This window comes from Enoplosus armatus, chromosome 15 (genome assembly GCF_043641665.1).
Source record: "Enoplosus armatus isolate fEnoArm2 chromosome 15, fEnoArm2.hap1, whole genome shotgun sequence".
Taxonomy (NCBI): Eukaryota; Metazoa; Chordata; class Actinopteri; order Centrarchiformes; family Enoplosidae; genus Enoplosus; species Enoplosus armatus.
In genome coordinates this window covers 19,333,662-19,352,750 of record NC_092194.1, presented here as the reverse complement: position 1 = coordinate 19,352,750, position 19,089 = coordinate 19,333,662, and the positions used below count along the sequence as shown (strand labels likewise).

General features: G+C 39.2%; 1 protein-coding gene across 1 annotated transcript; it reads right to left on the bottom strand.

Moving 5' to 3' along the window:
• Window positions 1-250: 250 nt before the first annotated feature.
• Window positions 251-19,044, bottom strand: sfxn5a (sideroflexin 5a). The gene is made up of 16 exons (XM_070920036.1): window positions 18,942-19,044; window positions 17,231-17,299; window positions 15,612-15,689; window positions 15,235-15,261; window positions 13,914-13,968; window positions 13,410-13,435; window positions 13,211-13,264; window positions 11,496-11,552; window positions 11,316-11,381; window positions 10,152-10,242; window positions 7,593-7,708; window positions 7,304-7,389; window positions 5,148-5,150; window positions 3,139-3,256; window positions 1,548-1,711; window positions 251-408 (listed from the first exon to the last, which is right to left on the bottom strand). The coding sequence occupies exons 1-15, from the start codon at window positions 18,987-18,989 to the stop codon at window positions 1,634-1,636; spliced, it is 972 nt and encodes a 323-aa protein (XP_070776137.1). The 5' UTR covers window positions 18,990-19,044; the 3' UTR covers window positions 251-408; window positions 1,548-1,633.
• Window positions 19,045-19,089: the final 45 nt, after the last annotated feature.

Here is a 19,089-nt window from a genome sequence, read left to right as displayed (position 1 = left end):
AGTCATATATTTAAAACCTTTACAAAATTAGCTGGTATTAAAACTGAACCCACTATGGATTATTATTTGTAGTTATATGATAAATTGTTGAAATATAGTCAAGTAACATTTAGTAAAACTCCCAGCATTACAGAGTGAAATTCTTCAGTCAGAACCAAATGTGATGCTATTATCTGATTGCGTGAGAAACAACAGTAAAAACCTGAATAATAAATAAAAGAAACAGTTGCATTTCTTAGAACTACAGTATGTTTAATGAATGGGGGTTTTGTTTTTATTTGTCTCACCCGAGTTGTGTGTCACAACTTCCACCCAGCATCCTCCACTGATCCTGCATGTGGCTTCTTGTCGAATTACGCTGCACGGCAGTCTACCGTGCTGCGTTCCCTCGGCAACTGTGCAAACATACTAATCACACAGATTGTGACAAAAGATAATACTTGAAGACAGAAGGTTTATATAAATCAAGTGCAAATACATACAAAGACAGAGGAGCACTGTAACAACAGGGAATCTCCTTATTTTAGGTTAAACTTATATAGTTTATAAAGAGTAAATGCAAATCTAAGAGATGAGTCATTTTAACGGCAGTTGTTTTACTACATGAGTGACTAAACCTCCAGATCCCAGTTAGAGAAAAAAAACAAGGACAAAAAGGAGATACTGATCCATTTTGAAACTTAATACAGTTCACAGTTGAGTTTAAAATATTTAGGGGCACTATACAAAACCACATTTCAAAATGGGGGCAGAGTTACTGGAAGTCTAAGTTTAAGGTTGAGTTTCCAAACTCTTAAATCGTGTTACAGATAATATGGTGATGGTTTGTTAAATGATCTGCTTTCACCTCATATCTCAGTAAAGCAATCTTATAAAAACAACTGTTTCCTTTCTACATCCATTAAATCAGTGGTTCCCAACCTGGGGGTCAGGACCCCTACAAGTGGTCGCAAGGTCAATCTAGTGGGTTGCTCAGGTAGGAAGAAGTATCTGACAGTAATGCTTTGATTGAAAAGCTCACAATTTATAGTGCAATCTATGACATTCGGTTGCAGGGAGATATTGCTTTATATTAAGGGGTCACGAGATTGGGAACCCCTGCATTAAATTATACACAGTAAAAGTAAAAATTCACAAAAATACATACACAAAAAAATGTAATTCATCCTGATTTCATTCAGTGTTTACATAAACAATCCAGACCACAACTACAATCATTTAGACATGTCCTGCTACGAAAACAGGGAGAGAGAGAAAGAAAAAACACTCAAGTTTATAAGTCAGCTAACTCAGCTAGCCAGCCTACCACTAGCTACACGGAGCAGGAAAAGTCTTCCGTAAATCTTTTTGAGTGCCTCATTATTTGGTATAATTCCTTGGTTAGTGTCCATGTTATAAACGGTGATAACACTTTCTGAGGTGTCATGATGTATATTTTCCTGCATCACAATGTGCCATCATAACTATTGTCTTGGCGTAAACAATATCAACTGCCCTTCTCAGTAAACGTATGCTAACTGCTCACTGGATAACACAGCCAAATTTACCATAATTCATTCTCTGGCAGCTTCAGGGGGTTTGAACCGTGATGAGCAGCGGGTCCTATCTTCATGTGTCGGGCAGCAGAGATCACTCACAAGCCTTTATTGTATGTCACAATCTTACAATTTGTTGCCATGGCGATCTCTGGCTCTAGCTGATTCACACTGATCTGTGGGAATCAAAGCAGAACAAAAAGGTCAATAGTGAAAAATGTTAATACTTAGCACAAGCTGTAAGATATAACATATTTACATAGTGTATGTGTATGCTATAAATGCATCCATAATCATCTAGGTGCGCCGCTACGTAAAGATTTGAAACAGTTTCATTTGTAACTAAATAATTCTTAAAAGCTTTAAATGTTCTGTATTTACTGCTAATGTGCAAAAAGAGCCAATTTGGCAGATTAAAGTCTAATTTGAGGTTTGCATCTCCTAATATTTGAACCAGAGACAGATGGCTGATGGAGTTGGAGGCAGAATCTTAATCAGACATCTTGGTAGGTGTGAAATGGGGAAGTGGGACAAATTGAGTAGGCGGGGGGTCCTGGGGAACAGGGCATTCATGTTGCTTTTTGGGTAGTGTTTTTTTTTTTCATCCGCCATTATTGCGAAAGTGCAAAAAAGGACTTGTGAGAGAAAAACAGGCCCCTCCGTGAAATGGGAGGCAGCTTTTCACAGGACTGTTGGCGGCACATATGTCTGAAGTTTTTTGCCATATGGCTGTCTGAGCTATTTCCAGTGGTAATTAAATCCTAAACATTTTAAAGCCAGAGCTGGTTGGCTTGTGTCAGCAAGTCATTTGGCAGAGAGAAGACAAAGAGAGAGAAGGAGTGAAAAACAAAATCACGCTATCATAGCCATTTAATGAGCAGAATGACACACACTGAGGTAATAAGGCTAAAGTTAGATCTCAGCCTGCTAGCCTGGATAGCATCAGTGAATGAAGGCAATAGAGGCTCTGGGCAGATCATAACAGAGCAGGTTAAGTCTCAGAGGGCTACGCCTCATTAGGAGAGAGCCTCTGTAAAGCTCAATGGGGAACGTTAAAGAGGTCAGGAGACTCTGGTCATCAACATCACTCATTGAGAGCGAGTCATGGCAGACCAGAGCAAAGCAGATATTTTATACTGTCAGGGTGTGAAGAAGAAAAAAACGTTGGTTCTGGTGTTTACGGAGTTAAATAATCGTTTTATAACAACAGCATGGGCTTTGGAACTAATTAATCCATGATGTTTGATATATTTTCGGTTGTGTTGTTCTGCTCTTACTTTCAAATGATATATCACACTGCTGGTTTAACCTAAATCATGACAGCTTTCAAAGGAGGACTCAATAGTAAACACGAGGAGTGACAGACAGTATGTCCGGTCAGATGAAGAAAAAAGTGCCATCTATAGAAACTTAAATTTCAACAACAAGGAAATCTAAAGAAAGCTTTGCCACAATAGTGCCGCAATTTGGTTTGATTGACAGCTGATTATTGCCATAACTCCAGACAAATCAAGCACTAGAAGGCCCACTTTAATATATTATTAAATTATGTTCTACTGTATCTAAGAGGACAGTAGAGAAGACAGTTTTTGGGTAGACATACCTGGGACATCTGTGGGAAGAGACTGATGGCGAGAGGCAGAGCCAGGCCGAAGGCAGCGAGGCAAACCAGACTGTGGACGGGCAGGACGAGCCTCCGCCGTCTCTGCAGGAGAGGGAGCCTGGTGGGACACAGAAGAGACAGAAACTTTATCACTTTATTGACCTCATAGTTAATGCACAGATGATTGTGGTGGTGGTGTTGGCACTGGGGATGCACTGTACACAAACTTCCACTGTACCCATTACAATACTTGGTAACGGGACAACAGTAGAATCCAACTGACACTGGATTTGTTATGTTGATACAAACATCAATATTTGAGAGTTTAAAAATGTGATAATTCTTTTATATATTCTTTTTAATTATTTACAAAAACACATAACATAAAATAAAAAAGGAGCTCATATCTCTGATATTTCTTCTGTTAATTACTGTCCAACATATATGCTGATATATCAGCCAATATCAGCTTATCGCAGATATATCAGCCCAGGTGATTGATCTGTCTAGCTCTAGACAGCAGAACCTCACACTCGACACAATTCAATATACAGTGGCCTGCATATACAGTCAACAAATATACATTCACTATTCAATCCATATGTGCATTCAGGAGATTCTAATTTTCCAGATCATATCATCGACGCAGACAAACATTTTCAAAAGTAAAAAGCTTTCCAGAATTATAGCAAATGTTTTAAATATTAAAATATAATACAGTTAAGAGGCCTAAACACTGGTACTTCGTCCTATTTGCCAAAACTAACTTCAGGCATCAGCAATGGTCACTTCCTGGCAGGAAACATATTAAACAGGAAGTGACAAATGTAAGTATGCCGTCCATTTAAAATAAAATGAGGAAATATCAACCCTCCCTGTCATAATCAAAGTCGGGGATATCATGCAGGATCTCTCTGCATGGTCAGAAAGATGCTACATAGGTGCTTAATTGTGTGAATTGTACATTCCCTGTGGATCAGTATGTTTTTATTAGAAATTAATTTGAGAAACTTGAAAAACAACACAAACTGGCTGCTCAATTACAGATTCAATGGCATCTTTTCAGGAAATGTAGCTCAAATAACCAACAGGAATTAAATAATGAAATGCATCATTAAACTATTACCAAACTCTCTTGTACAAAAAAGTTTGACTCAACAACCAACAGCTGAATCAGCTGTACAGGCTTTTGTAACCATTTAAAACTATTAAAATCCATCCAATTCATCTTTACAGTTCAATCTTTGCTTTTATTGTCCCTTTGTTCAGAATTTTACATGGTCACTTGTTTGTTGCGTTTACCTAAATAACTCTTGTGTGTATAATCCCTTACAAATGTACTGCAACAGTTTCAAATATGTATCACCATCAGTTGCCAAAGTTGTATTTTCTCTATCTGAACAAAACAGGCTTTTTAAGGACTTTTTAAAGATCTATCTCCAGAAATATATGTTTCTCCTCCCTCCTCGCTGCCCTTCGTAGGATAATCCCCTCTTCAGTGTGTGGGACAGCGAACTCAGCAGGAGCTTGAGAAAGAGCCTCTCCATCTCTCCTCAACCAGCGACGCCTCTCCACCTAACGAGGAGAGCTACTGCCTAATGAGGGAGCTCATTAACACATATGGCTGCCATGGTTTAATTAGGCTACACACACACACACACACACACACACACACACACACACACTCAAACATGTAGATACACATTTTAGGACTGGATTACAAAGAGAAAAGTCAATGGGAGAAAAGTTGTGAGGTATGTGAGATGCAAGAGGTTTGGCCACAAATTCAAGTTTGAAAACCGTCACATCAGGTGAAAAACTTGACACAATTTCATGCAACACTGGCTGTGTTTAAATGCACTGAATAACATGGCCAGTGGCCATATTCTGATTGAGGTCTTACCCAGGTTTAACTGTGTGTATGAACCTCTGACAGCGTGACTGAGCCTCCATATATATATATATACATATATATATATATATATATATTAGTAGTGATATATATATACCTGCTGAATGTGAGTGGACATTTGCATGAAGGCAAAAAATGATTGAAATAAAGCTGTCATCAAATATGGTGCTTTTTGAACTTTGTTGCCGTTACTTTCTGATGTTGCCCAGCCCGCTGTACAGCATGTACAGCATGTACAGAGGTATGTGAAGAAAAATTAAATTGCAAAGCAGGTTTCTAATTTCTACACTAAACAAACACCTCATGAAGGAGGTGGGGGTGATGATGAACATGAAAATACAACAGAAATAAATAAAAGCCAGAAGGTGTTTCTTTGTCAGCAGTGGAAGAAGCTATTGTTTAAATACTGTAACTGCTATAGAGATTAGTTATTTTTCAATAGTTAATAGTTCCGCATGCAGCCAGAACCTCTGCTGAAAGACACTGTTTGTAGACGTCCTCACTCTCTATTATGTATGTTTTTCTAGTGTCTGACTGAGAACCCCTGACTTAACTCTGGTCCCACACAAACCAATCATCTGCCCTTACACACACCAATATCCTGATGTTTTTTCAGCTTAGCCAGCTAATGCTGTGGTAGTTATTCCTTTAATATCTGGGTGTATTAGTCTATTTTGGGCAATGTTGCAAATCAATGAGATCCACTTATGGAGGTAATATTGTTTATTCCCATACTAAGAGGTAAACTCAATACTACATAATTTGCATTTAGTACTATACTGCATTCACAAACATCATATCAATCAATAATAATAAACCAACAAAACTATACCTGGGATAAAAAATCAGTTAAAAAGATGTCTACTTGTGGAGGTAATATTATTTATGCAGGATTTTTGTATCAAAGTGATGAAACGCCTTGATGTGCCAGGTGTTTAATTTGCTGGATTAGCCAAAACAGACATTCCCATGTTGTTGTTTTATCTATAACTTCCAGAAATATACTAATCACAATATGTATTGTTACATTTTATCCATATTATATTATTATAGCTTGGCCCCAAATCAGGTTACCTGGGTATTTGGGCTGAAATGGAGATTCTCTGTGCAGGTAGATGTATCTTAAAAGACAGAAATAAATAGATGTTCTGAATATACTTATGGGTCTTTAGCTACCGAAGCACATGAAGGACAGAACCTGTCACTGCCCTAAATCTGCTCTCAGCAGTGTAATCCATCATTGGGGGGCCGCTCAGGGACCCGTCTCTGTCCCCTTGTCCTCGCTCCATTGGGAGCCAGTGAAGGCAAGCTGACAGAGAGGATAGCTGAGCACGACTCACCTGCAACCACAGTCAACCTCAGAGCCCCCTGCTCACTCTCACATACACTCCCTCTCTTCCCATTCAGTCATTCAGCTGCCAGGAATCCCAAACACACCTGGGCAGCCAGCCCGCCGCCTGAGCCCGCCTGCTCGGAGCGGTCGGGACAAGTGCTGTCAAGGATTTACAAAGATGGCTGCATTCCTCGGCACACCGCAGGCACAGTCAGGCCATCAATCACAGGACGTCCATGTAAACACATTGCATCATTAAGACATCATTAAAGTCATATCACACAACACTGAGTCTCAGTGGTGGAAAGGGTTCAACGACTACAATAGCAGTTCTGAAGGAATCTGAGACTCTGCAATATTCGAAATATTAATGTTTTGTAATTCATTTACATATTCTCATTTAATTAGGGGTCATTTGCATAATGGATTAATTGTATTATACCAGCACACTAAAACCTTTACAGCAGCAGCATGTCAACCCCTCTCGCTCTCACCTTTCCTGTTTCTTTCACTGTTACTATCAATAAAGGCAAAAACGCCAACTGACTGTCTGTGTGAAAAACTACAGTGCCCAGCGGTTTTAGGAAATTACTGAGCCTTTCTTTTTCTTTTTTTTTAATGAAACACACATTTGTGAGAGTATTTAAGGTTTACATCTTCAGCAGGAACAGATGGGCTTGGGTCTGAGAGCCACAGACAGAGTAGAGATGCTGGAAAGTATTTTATGAATACTAAAAAACACAGAATGACACCAACTTCTTTAGTTCTTGAAAATATGGACACCAGAACTGAAACCCAGGCTGAACATTTGATTGGAATGTGGTTGCCTTCTCACTAAAGCCTCTATCATCTCTTGGAAGAAGCCAAACAAGCTCATTAAGAAATAATTCATGAAAGATGAAAATAATGCAGCCTCTTACTTTTCCAGTACAGCCATGATCATGGGAGGGAGCACTAGAATTGGCATGGGTAGGACCACTCTGGTCAGAGCTGTTTCTAAAAGTGCCTGTCAAAAAAAGAAAGACATTTTAAAACGTTTTTTTGTTTTGTATCAAGGAAGAAAAATCTGCTATTTTAATTATATTCATATTGAGAGGTAAACTCAACATGACATAATTTACATTTAGCACTATATTGCATTCATAAACATCATATCAATCACCTGGGATAAAATATCTGATAAAAAGATGTCAGAGCGGAGCAACATACATGCCTGGCAGCCACTTTTGATGTTCCCACCACGTTCCCGTTATCGTCGAGCACACTGATGCCCTCCGACAGCTCAGAGTGTCTCATGAGCACCACGTTGCAAACGTTTGCACTCGCTGTAAAGAGGTGAGAATGTTTTAAAAAACTGAATGAAGTGTCTCACCTCTAGGAGTTTCACATATTTTATTATTTCACAATTGAGCAAATTGTCTTTTCACCCTCTAGCTGGAGTTGAAGATGAGGCAGCCTTTACAGTGCCGTTGGAGCAAGAATGGGTTCAGTTCCTTGCTCAAGGGTACTGTGGTAGGGACTGTAAGGATGAGGGATTATACCTTGAATGGGTCCTTGCGGTGTCATTAGACTGATTGAACTGAGCAATGAAGAGGATTCTTTTTTTTTTCTCAGAGAATAATTTCCTCATTTCATGATCATGATTTCCTGTGTTAATTAAATAATTATTCAAAGATTGTGACAAAATGTTCTGCCATTATTTTGAGTTTGTGACATAATGATTCTGAATCTTGAATTTGTGAAGCTGAGATCACAAAGTTTTGCTGTGATGTGACTGGCTGAGAATGTATTTAATCACCCGCCCTCAGATCTATCTTCCACTTCACTTTGCGCTGCTGCACCTACATGAACCAAAATAGCAGGTGCACTTGTTGTTGCACTTACACAATTAAAATAGGACCCTATACCTGTTACCATTGTCATTGTGAGCATGTTAGCATGATGATGTTAGCATTAGAGCCGCTAGCCTGGCTAGTCTTGTTGACATATTTGATATATTTGGCAGATACTGGAAGTAATATTCAAGAAATCACCTTTGCCCAAGTTCTCTCTTGTCTCCTTTAGAAAAGTATGACATAATATTTATTATTAATAATCAAATATTATTATTAAATATTATTTACACTAAGATTTTACACCTATAATGGCCATTGAGTGTCCTTCTGAAAGACACTGAATCCCTGCTTGCTTTACTCACTGAAACTGCCCAAATGTAATACATCACTGCCATGTGATTTGTGACATAACTCCCCAAAATGAACACCGTGTCTGTGTGTGTGACTTTGACTCAAGCAACAGTCGAACCCAAGGTGACAGATAGGTCGACAAACAGCAGTGTTGTTACACTGTGATTTATTCACGAAAGCCAAAATGAACATAAATGTATGTTAATATAGATGGACCTTTCTCCTTGACTCTAATAGGAATAAGAAAAACTAATTTTAGAGAGTTTAGTGGTGGCGCCGCGAGCCTTTTTAATTTAAGACAACAGCGTTCAGAGTTATCTTTACTCAGGGCTGCAGGGCTGGCAGGTCGTTTTGTGAGGGAAATTCAATTGACTGAGCAAATAGCTCTTTTTACCTACAAGGGATTTTTTTTTTATCCAGACCAATTAATAGAGGGACAGATAGTGGGATTTTGGCAAGGAATAATAAAAACTACATCTACATCTGTTTGCAATAATCGATTCAATTACTTTGATACCTTTATTAATTTAATTACAAAGTCTGTACAGCTCAATGCTGAAATATGTGGCTGTAATTTGTAATTATTTCAAATAATTACATTTATGTAGATTTTAATTGTCATCTAATAACTAGTGGTACACTCATGGAAATGCATCCAAGAACTTTTCAGGTAATTACTTCCTAAATATCACAAATAATGACAAATATTTTAAAAAGACAACAAATTAATTATCCCCATGAATTTCTGGCGGCAAGACTTTCCCTCCAGTTAAGGTCTTCATAATCTAATTGAATGACAGGCCGCTGCTTGATTAGGTTATTACAAATAAATCTAGCCTTAAGTAAGCAAACAAAATCAAGCGGGTGAAAATTCAAACAGCACTTTGCTTTCGCTCGCTTCAATTAGCCATTTTAATTACCTTTTATATGGGCCTACCAAAACAACAACAGCAACAACAATGAACAAACAGAAATCAGGTAAATGAGGCCTTGACATAGACGCCACTTTGGGGGTAATTATCCAATTTGTTTGCGGCAGCAGAGTTCTAACAAGCAACCAATTACCAGGCAAAGGCTGCGCTGTAGAAACCTGTTGATTTAATTGAAAGAACCACCATGGTAAAAAAAAAGGGGGGCAGGCAAACAATTTAATTATGAGCCAGCAGCCCAGGGCATTCTGGGACACAGGTCTATACCCCTGGGTGTGACTGCGTATTTAAGGGAGAGTGGCATGAAAATCGTGGCTTTGTGGCTCCACACAAGTCTGAATAAGCGAGCTCGCGTCACGTCGCTAGCCCTGCAGAGGAACACGGACTGTGAGGAACAGAATGAAACAAATAGCTCAGCTTGGCTCTCATACAGGCATTTCTAATGATCACAGAGTAGTTCTTAAAAGGTAGACAGCATATTAATCAACACTAAGGATGAGAATGGGTTTATACTGTAACTGAAGATTTATATTAGGTCTCTATTATTTTTCAGAATCATAGCTTCAATTTTGAAACTCTAGTCATCTTACTCAGTTCAGGTCTAACCCTAACCCTAACCCTATGAAGTTTTTCGCTGAGCTTTTCAAACGTACCCACTGCTGGGAAGGGGATGAACCTCTGCACCAAAAGCCTGGTAGTTGGGCTGAAGCGGCTGGCTTTCTGGATTAACAAATTCAAACCGACCTGAGGGAAAACCAGACGCACATGATGCAGACAATCAGCCTCTGACTCCGTTTTAAAAAGCCAATTATACACACACTCAATATTTGGAATGAGTATTTGAATAAATAGGATTTTGGTCCCATGAAACATGCTTTGAAAAACACTGATACAAAAAACAAGCAAAATGTTTAAGTGTCAGAAAAGGTATTATTGGGAGAAAAGTGACAAACATTCCCAGCTCTAGCATAAACAATTCAATACTGTACACTATTTTAACACACTAGAGGGCTGTAGTCAAAAGGCTATGTGCTCTCAGATAACACACCACCACCCCACTTCAGCCTCCGGCTCTATCCAGCCCGGCGGGGGGGTCGTCACCAGAGCAGACGTTTAATTGGAGAGCTCCTGCCCCCCTCCACGCCCGTCGTTCCGCCCTCCAGACACCCCGCGATTTTTTTCTGTGCTTGTTGCTGTTGTCAAGCCTTAGAGCAGCAGCCGAATGAGCACCCAGCGGGACCAGTAATTGGCTCGGGTTGAGCCCTGTGTCCACACTAAGGGCTGTGTCAGGCAGGTGTGTGAACATGTATTATACCCTTTTGACATTTCAGTCTTTGATGACATGAAGGTAAGAAAAGAGGTTCAACTGATAAGGGATATTATGAAGGCTGGTATTGAAAGGTTTATGCTGACATTTAACTTTTTATAATTTGGCCATTTTCCTGTTGAAACAATTAAAAATATTTGGTGTTTAACCTAAAAACGTACTCAGGGTGGAAAAGCATCTGAAACAACAGTTAAACCTTTAAACTCTGCACTGAAGCCCCGATTAATGACATTCTTATTGGGTTAGCAGGTCAACTAGGGGAACCTTTGGCATTTATCGTAACTAGACAAACAAGCCCTCAAAGAAGACCCAATTTGATTGCAGGTTTTACAGACTTTCAATGCAAAAAGAAACCTCCAGTTCTGTTTGCAGTTGACAATATTATGCTAATTTATTGGTCTCCCCCTGGTTTAAATTGCTGTGTGATGACATCAAGTCATTGGGATTACAGGACCTGTTCAGTCAGAGCAGAGGCATTATGGGAACTCACAGCAATGGAGACTGCGCTGGTCACCGCTCCGAGGTATCCCTGGGCGAATTTGGTAAATGGAGCCGGCTAAAGTGAAAAGTAAGTGAGATTACAATATGAAAACATTTCACAACTGTTGATGTACAGTATATACAGTATCTGCCTAAATGGAACTGGGTCACTTCACAGCTAATACAGTACCTTGGAGGCGTTGCGGTTGCAGTAGTTAACACAGGCATTGTGACTCTGGTTTAACCACTGTAAAAGGAGAGTAAGTCAACAGAAGAGCAGCTTGTTAGTAAACATGCTGATACACCTGAGGCCTGTACTACACAACAGGATTTGAGGTTAGCGAGGTAACTTCAGGGTTAGCCCTGGGTTTTCAGGATTACGATGGTGGTTCACTTCTTACCGGGGTAAATCGCCATGGCAACTTATGCTGCAAACCTAACCTGCTCCGGAACAGGTTAGGTTTGAGATAACAGATCAACTCGCACAAAAGTACCGCCTACTGACCAATCAACTCTCTTGGAAAACGGCATCACTAATCATAGAAGATCCTGTGGAGCAAAGCCCTTGTCTTTCCCTCACAGTGTTTTATATGAGAATATATATTCTGGTCGGAGGAAATTACTTATGTGTGCATTTCATTGTGCTTTTGTATACCAATATCATCCTCCAACAGAGACTGATTGAAGCACTTGTTGTACTTGTAAGATATGAAAGTAAGCCTACTCACCGCTTTGAATTTTGTTTTTATATTTATGTTTTATTTGCCCCAAAGTCCGTCTGAAACACCGGGCTGGCAGCTGACAGAATAAGGCTAAAATTAATTTAATTTAATAGAATACACAATGTAATCACAGTCAGATCTCCTCGTGTCCTAATGATGGGGCAGTGATATTAGAAGCCTCATGCATTCACACAGTGGTGGTTTTTGCCAGCATTTGGCGGCAGCAGCAGCTGTGTTGCTTTCAGCCTGGATGATGTCTTTAACTTATTAACACATTTGTCTAATATTATACTTTGCTCTTCGTTTGTAAAATATGCCGCTCTGCTGCCAGTAGACTTCTCCATGTTTGTGATTGGTCAGATCCTGCAAACGCCACCTCTGTCATGTCAACACGCTCGTGGCTAGATTGGGAAACCTTGGGTTGACATACCGAGCTGATAACCACCGTCGTGTGACCGCTTAGCGAGATCGTGGTTGTTATGTTTAGTGAAGTCAGATAACGAAAAGATATCCTGGTTATGTTGAACTTTCTTCGTAGTACAGGCCTCTGATGTACAACTCAATGATTACAGTTGCTACATTTAACATTTTCAACATTGTTATGTCCCTGCGTGATTAACTCGTGTAAAACTATGGAGGTTCTTGACCCAGGAAAAAACATGTCAGTGATTTAAAAAAAAATAGTTTTTTCCCACCAGAAAATACACAAATGCAGATGTAAAGACAATAGCAGTCTTTGTCTCACACCAGTACTATTTCAATTTGTTTTTTTTGTTTTTTTTATTAAAACCAGATTTTACTGCTGGACAACTGATTATGTCCAACATTTTATTCAGAAAAAATATGCCAACATATAAACACACATTTTTAACAATTGTGTTCAAAATAAGACATTGCATCAATGTGAATTAATAGCTTTTTCTTGGGGCAGAATATTCAGAATGCTAATTTTGTTGTTTTTGTTGTCCCTTTGGCATCTTACTGTCAAGTGTTTCTCAACCTGTCACTTCATTGGTTTTACAACATCTTGCCAGAACTGCAGTTGAAAATTGGCTGTCTGGTGAATACTGGAGCATTTACAGAAATGTTGATTAATTAATTTGTTTAATTAAATTAAATTGAAAAGAGGTCTTGATAATATTATGTCAGTCTGAGTTTTACAGGTCAAAAAGTAGGTATTTACCTGCCAGAAGATAGTCGACGCCAATGTTTGATTTGGGAGAAGGAGGCCAACAACCTACACAAAGATAAAACCCTTTACAAAATGACTACAAATAGATGACAAAAAAAAACTAAATAATAAAGATAAACTTCTTTGTAGTCTTGGTCTACATTTTGGACTAACTACAATAAATATTTCTGAATTGTATGTAAAGTCTTACCACAGGTGTGCCAAATGGGATAAAACCTGTTAAAAGACAGAGTCAGTATTATCACTGTTACCATCGTACACACAATTATTTGCTTTTAGGTTATTCTGCTGCAAGATTTAAAGTTCTTTAAAAACACATCAGTTCTGTTTCTCTTAACTAGTGTGTTAGTCTGCACAGGTCAGACAGAGCAATCGGATTCTGCAGCTTATTCCCATTTGTCGTAACGTGTCTCCCACCCTCTCTCCAACACTTCAAAGTTGCCTTACAAAAAAGGTGCTTTGAGAGTGGATCAAAATACTTGTGTTTGCTTCTTCAGAGGCCTCAAGAACTTCTCCGTCACCGTGGGAGAGAGGTTTTAATCAGCGCCCAGCTGAGTGTGACCTTTTTCCAGACAACCTGAAGAGCCCCGTTGAGCCACGATCGTTCCCAGGGTAAACGACGCCTCCCTGTTGGACCACATAACAAGCCCCTAGATCCCACACCCCCCAAGGCTTCCACACCAAGCTACTATACCTGACATCCGAAAGGGCATGAGGATCTTCTCCCCCGTGTCAGGGTGGATGATGGCCTGTAATAAGAGCATAATGATTAGAATCAGACGATGATGAGTACTGAATGATTTGGGTTAGTTCAGTTCAAATTAATTAGAAAGAAAGTTTTGCTGTGGGGTTAAAAAATTTGAAGTGTTATTGGAAATGGATGAAAATCCCCTTAAATACAGTGATACAGGAAGTGGTTTGGAGCAACAAAAGACAATTATTCAACTTACTTGTTTTCAATTATTTAAATGTGTGCACCTGAATATTAGGCAACTTTTGAAAAACTGAAGATATAATGGTAACAATGTTCACCATCTTAGTTTAGCATGTTAGCATGTCAACATTTGCTAATTAGCATTAAACACAAAATAAAGCTGAGGCTGATGGGGAGGTTATTAGTTTTGCAGGTATTTGGTCAGAGTTGTAACGGCATGGCAATCAGTCCAGTGGTTGTCACGACAATTCACAAAAAAACCAAATGTCAGCGTCATTGTGGCACTCGAGGAAAGTTAAAAGATCACCAAAGTCAGTAGGCTTCATCCGCTGGGAAAGATGAATGTCCGTACAAGATTTCGTGTCAATCCATCCAATAGTTGTCGAGTTATTTCAGTCTGAAGTGGTGGACCGACCCTAGAGCCACGCCTCTAGCGTGGCTAAAAATAAGCTTGTGGAAATTACATTTTACATTTTCTTTTCTTTTTTTTTTTTTTTACTACCCTTTCCTCTATCATCCTAAGATGACATCGAAATGCAGAAAACAAAAACAACAATTTTGAAAATTAAAACAAGGCAATGGTAAAACGCCAAACCCACTGTACTCAACTTCTCATGTAGAAAATATGACCTCATGAGTTCCATTTGAAGACAGTATACATCTCTGTGCACTTCCTTTGCTTTTCAAGTCTTGTCATAGGTACGCACCAAAGACAAACGACAGTTGTATCCTCTCTGCCATAAGATAAGACAGATGGAAATCTCTTTCCCCTACTGCTTCGATGGTGATGAGATCTGCTGATTGGAGAGGAACGGAAGGCATCTAGCTTCTTCCTGATGCTCATGGAGCCAATCTTGAACTTGTGAAGTACCGTGTAAGAGGGTCTTATCGTGTCTGAATATATGGGAACTTTGCCCTATACAGTATACTTAGTCCTGTAAAATGGCCTATACAGTATAGCCATGTAGCCCATAAGACTACACCATACCACTACAAGCAGAGATGATAGTATTGTAGTTTGTGTGTGTGTGTTAGTAATTGAGAGAGAGAAAAAAGTGAATGAGAGAATCTTACATCTTACCTGCTTTATTTTTTGAGCTTGCCAAAGCTGTAGAGACAAATAAATATTTTTAATGAGAAAAACTTAAATGTCTTTAATTCTAAGTATTTAACAGTCAAGTATAGTATAGTTCTACAGGTCAGGTTGATGTCTGTTTTTCACACAATTAATGAAAACATAAGCTTTTATGTAGTTTATCTTGATTCTTTTACCCTTCAGTGGACTAACAAACACACAGTGTCCCTTTTTAAAACCAACAGAACAGGAAAGAAAGAAAGAGTTAGAGCATTTACAATGCTCATCAAAGGTTCTTCAAAGGAAAACACTTTCGTCTATCACCAGAGACTCACTTACTTGATCCTAAACGACTTTGTCAACTCAAGTTTTTGGGTCTTTACCTGAGCATCTGTCACTTCTGGAGGCAGACTTCCTTGTTTGAAACAGTCGAGCAGCTCCACGCATTCCTGCAGCCGTTTCTGATTTGACAAAATAGATAAAAGTCAGGAAAATGTCAAGTTAAGTGAGGACAGTCCTCCCTGGAGAGCCTCAGTCCGCTTCGAGATGTTTTTTCTCTTCCACTATGTAAGCCACATGGCTCAATGTGTGATAATTGTGTTTCACTAAAACTTTCATGCTGATTTTCAGTTGACAAATGAGTTTCCTAAAAGGTAATGAGCAGCTTTCTGCGGTGTGATCATTGTCTAATGCGGAGTAAAATACAAGGTCATGAGGCCCAATTTGTTCTAATGAGCTAGCCATCTGTGTATGTGTGCGTGTGCGTTCCTTTCTCTGCATTTGTGTGAGATAGTGTTAGGTGGGCACTTCTGCCTGTGCAGACATGAGGTCACGTGAGTGTGCGATCTCACGCAAAATCACGGCCGTCCCTGTTCCACTCTCGTCATTAGGGGCAAGTCGAGGCTACGCCTGGCTCAGCAGGATGCAAGGTGTGTGTGAGCGTACACACTCTCCACCCCTCACAGCTGCCCCACATGTCCACACCTCATCACATCCCAGGAGCTACTGCCGCTATTACTGTCACCAAAGAGCCCGCTAACAGCTTCATTACCCAGAGCACCAGAGCACTGATGACTCCATGAACAAAATTACCACAACACAACCAAGACCTGTGGAAACGTTACGACGTGCAGACCAGCACAGCATTTAAAGAGTTTGTAACCCAAAAGGTCATAGATTTGTTCTCAGTAACAGAGAAGAATGTAAAATGATTTTGAAAACAAGGTGAAGGACTTTTTAAGCACTGAAATTATCAAGTCAAATTCAATGCCTTTTATGTTTTCTTCTTTTTGTTTCACTTCAGTAAATATTGTTTCGTGTATTCATGTGTAACATTATTGTGCTGACCTTTTTTGCCCAGACTCTCTGGGGGAAAAAAGGAAGTGATTTTGACCTCAGGAGACTTGGTTAAATTTGAGTTAAATAACACTTAAAACTAAAACTGAAAGTCTGTTACCTCACTATAACACAGCCAATGTGTGGATGCCATCAAAACCTGACCTCAGCTGACATTCTCACAGTCATCTGCCATCAACAGACGCTTCACAACCAATGGGGTATAATTTCATGAACAACAGTTTTGCCTTGCAAGTACAATATGGAGAGAAAGTCGAATACAGATTCCCTGTTCTCTGCAAGTTTCATCTGTCACATTTATTATTGGGGTTGATGGTGACACCATTGTGAAAAATACACAATTTACCAGTTTGAAACATTGCAGTTTAACTCAGGAGCAGTCATTGCCTCTCACACTGCTAAGAGTCTTTCCTCTTATATGAATATTGAGTTTAGTACTAAGTAATCCAAATTCTCAGACCATCAAAAATAACCTGGGCTGCATAAATATAAATAGTAAACAAGCAACTCTATCCCTTCCCTAAAAAAATAGTACTGAGTCGCTGTCAGCTTAATAGGAACCCTCCTAGATAAACACAGATTGAAGATGGTTCAGTTTAGCTTTTATTAGACCAGATCCATGTCATAAATCATTTTGTTTGTGTACCTCTGTCACAAAGAGTGTGCTGGGGTCAATCACATCCAGGAAGTGCCTGAACCGACCGAAAAACGTGCTCTAAGGGAAGAAGAAAATAAATCATAAAAACATAATCTTAGATGCCAAATGAACTGAAAAAAATTCCATTAAAACATTCACTTTGTTTACATGGCCATTTATAGCACTAAACAATTATTTTTTTATCTAAACATCATTACCAGTGAGACCTAAAACATAAGATATTAGACGCAACTTTCAGAAAATCTTACTGTCCATCTACTATACAGGTAAAATAAATCTAATTTTTGCTCAAACATAAACTAGACGCAGGATTGTTTCTTTGAGCAGAGAGAGGCAGCAAGATTCCAGCTGTCACCCAGTAAACAGTGATATTACAGCGTGCCAGCTGTTTTAACACACCAGGTGGAGTCTCCTCATTAATACCGCTGACAAACTGTTTCCTATCTGCATCTTTTATGGGCCCGAATCCACTCACACCATTTGCAATTACTTTTTATAATGACCGTGCCAGAAATACCTTTCGATTTATTCATAACTGAACATAAGGAAGAATTTCGGAGATACAGCAACACACCACGCAGCCTTGAGAGCCACCCATCCCTCCCTAACTTCAGTTTAATTACACTAACTGCTAATTTGGATGAAAATCTGGTATCTGACTCACTGCTGCGCCTTGTGACTTCCTGAACATATGGATGGTTGGTAAAAACATGGCATGGGTGAAATAGTTGTGTTCTGTTTAATTCTGTTCAATTCAATTTTTCACCAGTGCCCCTCTAATTTGACCAGTTTGAGCTGACACTGGTGAGTAGTATACTTTGTACTACAGTACAGTAGTAAATGGAGCATAGTTGGTTATATTCCACCACTGCTTATGAGTAAGTTCACTTAGCTTATGTACAATAAAAGCTACTGGAAACCTGATTATTCTGTATCATTATCCTTGAATATACTTAGCCAATACATATGATTCTGACTCAGAACATACTGTATGTTTGTTGAATGAATTCAGTTCTGTAAAAAACACATAGGTTACTCCACTTTGTCAGTCAATTGTTAGCAGTGACGTTAGCTAGCAAACTTCAAGCTAGCTGACTGTCTAGCTAGTTTATATTTGTATAGTTTATATCCTGCCAATTTGGTCAACATTTCCGTGTTTGTTTGTTTTTAAATAGCTGACTCTATTAAGTCAGGTCACATGACCTTGCATATTCGTACCGTCTCTGATCATTAGCACCAGGAGAATCGCTGTTTGAGCCGTTGGTCTGACGACCGTTGGGATTATACGTTTTGCGCTGCGCAAGGTCAAAGTTCAAATTCTGTGAACTTTAACCCCATCCACTGCTTAACTTTCAAGTTACCAAGAAGCTTTTATGCGGACAATGTTTCCAGAGTTATAATACTATGTTAATTCAAAAAAAAAATGAACATACTGTATTTTATAAACAGTTTGTCACGAGATACCACTGATAAACACTATTAATGCTAATGTTGACATGTTGACACGGGAGGTGAGTGTATGTTAGCTAGTTCAGAATCAGAAGAACAACTAGGGCTTTACACTCCAGTATGTAAAAGTATGTTAATTAAGTGATTAAAATGAATATGTCACATGTCTATAGCTGCCTGGTGCTTGAAGTGAACGTAGGAAGTAGAGAGTTCCTCTGGCAGACTTCAGTCGATTAAAAAATAAAAGTACCTGGTCGAAACGAGACTTGCCATGCTGGAATGTCGGATATTCAGACATGCTGCTGCTGCTGCTGCTGCTGCTGCTGCTGCAAACGCACACAAATGTACACCAGCCGTTCTCCTTCTCTACGATGATAAAATAAACACCAACACTTTAT